Source organism: Hyposmocoma kahamanoa, unplaced genomic scaffold, assembly GCF_003589595.1.
Source record: "Hyposmocoma kahamanoa isolate Upper Pololo Valley unplaced genomic scaffold, ASM358959v1 192, whole genome shotgun sequence".
In the NCBI taxonomy this organism is placed as follows: Eukaryota; Metazoa; Arthropoda; class Insecta; order Lepidoptera; family Cosmopterigidae; genus Hyposmocoma; species Hyposmocoma kahamanoa.
The window spans coordinates 7,474,922-7,479,229 of record NW_020653719.1 but is presented as its reverse complement, the minus strand read 5'-3'; the positions used below and the strand labels follow the sequence as shown (position 1 = coordinate 7,479,229).

Below are 4,308 nucleotides of genomic sequence, written 5' to 3'. Positions count from 1 at the left end.
GGGGCCAGGGGCCGGGGGAGCGGGGGAAAGAGGCCGGGGGCTGCGCGCCGCGAGGGGGAGCTTGCGCGCGAAGCCGCGGCGCCTTCGCTAGAGGCGGAGCTTTGGGGCGGACCCGCCCCCCACCAGCACCAATTGCGTGCGGAGTGGAGGGGCGCGCGGGCCCCCGGCTTCTATTTACTCTTTCAATCAGTGCGAGTGTTTGCCCCGGAGTGTGGTGCACGCGCGGGTGATGCGATAGCCATGATCTCGCAGAAGCTGTCGTACGGCGACGTGCCGACGTCCGCGGCGCTGTCGTCCCTGTCGCCGGGCCTCGCGCCGCCGTACGTCAACGGCATGGGCTGCATGCCGGCGCAGCCCTACAGTAACCTTTACTCTAACAATATGGTGGCCGGCGGCTCGTGCATGGGCTCGCCAGGAGTCGGCTATTCGCCGCCCAGCACCATGGCGTCCTGCATGGGCGGCAGCGGCGGCGTGCCCTACGGTTCCTTGCCCCGCGAGCAAGAAGCTGCCTCACCTACCTCGGCGCTGCAGCGCGCGCGTAACGACAAGACCTACCGCCGCTCGTATACGCACGCCAAGCCACCCTACTCCTACATCTCGCTCATCACGATGGCCATCCAGAACAACCCTACGCGCATGCTCACGCTCTCTGAGATCTACCAGTTCATCATGGACCTCTTCCCCTTCTACAGACAGAATCAACAGCGCTGGCAGAACAGCATCCGACATTCGTTATCCTTCAACGACTGCTTCGTGAAGGTGCCGCGTACGCCGGACAAGCCAGGAAAGGGTTCCTTCTGGACCCTTCATCCCGACAGCGGCAACATGTTCGAGAACGGGTGTTTTTTGCGCCGTCAGAAAAGATTTAAGGACGAAAAGAAGGAGACCATTCGACAGGCACAGAAGGCGGCCACAGGACACGGACACCACGGGCACGACAAGCGACAGTCGGAGCACCACGCACACGAGAAGGGCGGCGGCGGCGCGGGCGCCGAGATGCGCGACGACAAAGATATGCGAGACGAGTTGCTGGCACAACTACATGCGGCACCCGAGTTGTGCCTGCCCGAGCATACGCCGCTAGCGCTCGAGCACTACGCGCAGCTGAAGCAGGAACCGGCCGGTTACGCGCCCGCACCGCACCCGTTCAGCATCACGCGTTTATTGCCCGGTGCCGACACCAAGACGGACCTGAAGTCAATGTACGATGTCAACTACGGTTACAGCCACGCGCCTGTCGACAACTACTACCAGTCCTCGCTGTACCACGCGCACGCGCACGCTCATGCTCACGCGCAACCGCCCTTGTGACAGTATCCGCTGGCGTAGGCGCCGCGGCGCGCGCCATGGCCCGCGCCAATGCCCCTCCACGAGCCTGCCGCGCCTTGAGCACCGCCGGCTCCAACGGCCGTCGCGCCAGCGGCTGCTTCCTGCACTACCGAGGATATTTACCCACAAAATCTCAAGTTAAAACTGTTGATATTGGACTCCAAGTGAGCGTGATTGTGTTCTGGTGATCGGACGGTTTGTAACATGCTGTGTAAATATAGTCTATGCCAGGAGTACGTGTGATGATAGCGCTAGGACGATAGGCCTAAAGCGTCTCCGGGACTGATGCGGAAGTGGCCTTTGTAGTCCTTGTATCCGCTCGCGATTGTATTTTGACTCTTATTGGAAGGGGTCGTGGCTAAACACGCGGAATATTTACTATATAATCTTCCTTTAACTGGATGTTTATTTGAATAACACTCGAGCAGCGCTCGGCGCCGCCGTCCGAAACAAACGGCGAGTCTATAACGAGCGGCCGCGGTAATGGGAAGTGCAAATCGATCAATAACATATCGCTATCAAAGTTTATCAGTCGATACTGTGTTTAGATAAAATTATTATTTATTTGTTTAGCGCGTTCAAGTCTTTTCTATGAGAGCAGCAAAAAGCGCTCCTAAAAAAATAACGACCGTTTCGATTTACGAAATAATTTTCCGTATGACACGAAATATTTTATTTTGCTAGGTAAATAGTGTAACACGTATTAATTTTCATTGTTTTCAATTATCTTCTTTGTTGTCTAATTCTACAGATGTTTTAAATTTGACGTGCTAAGTAATTTTTTTCCTAAACCTCTATTTTTTTACCGGAAGATCCCGATTGGACCCTCCATTGTCATCTTTTGTGGACTGTCGCATATCCGCTTTTTTATGATATAATATCTTGGCTTAGTATTTTAACAGAATAATGTCTAATAGAAAATTGTTTAAATAACCCTTTTACTAACATATAAGAAATGAATTTCCGAATTTAACGAATTTTCAAGTCACTTCAAATTTTTACTAAAACTTTATGGTCTAGTCAATAAAAGAGCAGGCAGTAATATCAATTAGTACCAAAATTTATGAATCGGTAATATTATCAATAGTCGTGGTAAAAAGTTCAATTTTAAACCCAAAAAGAGTTGTTAGACAATCGCAAGTGTTCTAAAAGTCATATCGTGGACCGAACTGTGCAATGTCAAATATATGTGTAAAAACTATAGATAGAAAAGAAATATAGCTGCCGACCATCGCGTTAGGTAAATAAGTCTGTATATATAGTGAATAAGATAAATTTAAACAACCTCTCGGGATAGAATTGAGTGTTTTAAAAATCTGACTCTTAAATAATCTTAATGTATACAAAATATATATATAGATTTATCGGGTCATATATACAAAAGCTTGGTATATAATTTCTTACTTTCATATATTTCTCATTGAGGGCTGAAAAGTCATTAAAACAAAAGAACAAAGATTTGCAACAAGCACGTAGTCTATTGGTTTGTTCCATAGGGAATTTTCCTTGGACAAACCAGTGGAGATAATCGTGATATTCAAATAAACTTAATATTGTAATTTCTTGCTTTTTTCATTAAATAATTCTGAAATCAATGTGAAATACGAAGAAAACTTAATACAAACATACTTTTATTTTTTTATAATGCGTCAGATTTTTAAAACATTTTCCCCAAGGTTCTATATTATGACTTTTAAATATGGTGTTTGGTGTAAGATAGGTACCTATCTAAGCTTTGCACTTACCATCGGAAATATATATTTATGTACAAGCGTCAATTTAGCATTGCTACGCGTTTGGCAAGCGATTTCTAACCTAATTGGCGGTTTTTTTCATTGAATTTTATTTAAAATACCTTATTCCAACTTGATTACTTTTAACAGAATAATTGGAATTCGGTTTGACGTATATTTTATTTAAATAAGTCGCGACATATTGTACTACTTAGTTGTGACACTATATACCAATGCATACCATTTTAAAATTAGACATCTCCAAAAGTATTTGAAATTCTAAGTTCATATTGTCCAAATAACATCTCTAACGTCCTTTAATTTTAATCGTCCATGAGTTAAAAAGAATATATTTATTCAATGTGCAATACAAAAAAAAAGAAACACAAAACAATAATAACTCAAATTTGAGGCTATCAGCGCAGAAGTGAACACACATTAAATTTTTTCTACAATGCTACAAAAATTATTCAATATTTTCATCTATAAAAAATATTTCAATTTGTTTTTTCGCATTTGAAAATAGCATTCAAATATAAAATTATTATTTAGGTACGATATATGCCATAGCTTGGTTTTCATAAAGCAATGGAATGAAATGTAATAAAGATATGTTAGGTTTAAAGATGTTTTCTGCAATTCCCCACAAATTACCATAAAAGAGACACTTGATGTGTGACCTTGAATTATTATTGTTTTAGCAAATAAACCTTGTGCCGTGACCTCTGCTCAGTCTGTTCTGCCTACGTGTTTAGTAAAATTAAAAGAAAAAAATCGTCAATATTTATTATTTATATTCTTATTTCTATGAATTTTAATCTAATATTTTAAATAATGTATAATTCTTTACACATTTTCTGTCTGTATAACAAAAGTAATGACACATTATACATCACACAATTACAAATAAATCACAATAACACACATACATTACTTATATTAAAAATACGAAACATATTTAAAAGTGTGTACAGGGATAGTTAATTCAAAATAACATTTGTTGTTAAAGTATTATATAATCCATTGTTACCTACTAGTTCTACCTATACTATGTTTATGATATAAGCGGTTCACATTAATAGTTTTAGCAACTTTTTATATTATAACGATACGGTTAAAGTTAACTATCGCTTGCCAATCGTAGTTTTAGCGGGTTACAATTTATACTGCTAAATTTGTTCTTGTAGATATGTATAGATATTTGTTGTACTCTCGAATTTAGATAGGCTACTTATATATCATCCGT

The 4,308-nt window shown here is 41.9% G+C and overlaps 1 protein-coding gene across 2 annotated transcripts; it reads left to right on the top strand.

Moving 5' to 3' along the window:
- The first annotated feature begins 205 nt into the window (after positions 1 to 205).
- On the top strand, positions 206 to 2,753 carry LOC113226509 (silk gland factor 1). 2 transcript variants are annotated; one of them, XM_026459151.1, is made up of 2 exons: positions 391 to 419; positions 459 to 2,753. In XM_026459151.1, the coding sequence occupies exons 1-2, from the start codon at positions 403 to 405 to the stop codon at positions 1,309 to 1,311; spliced, it is 870 nt and encodes a 289-aa protein (XP_026314936.1). In that variant the 5' UTR covers positions 391 to 402; the 3' UTR covers positions 1,312 to 2,753. The 2 variants fall into 2 exon arrangements, with proteins under 2 accessions (XP_026314935.1, XP_026314936.1); XM_026459150.1 differs by having other exon boundaries at positions 206 to 2,753.
- Positions 2,754 to 4,308: the final 1,555 nt, after the last annotated feature.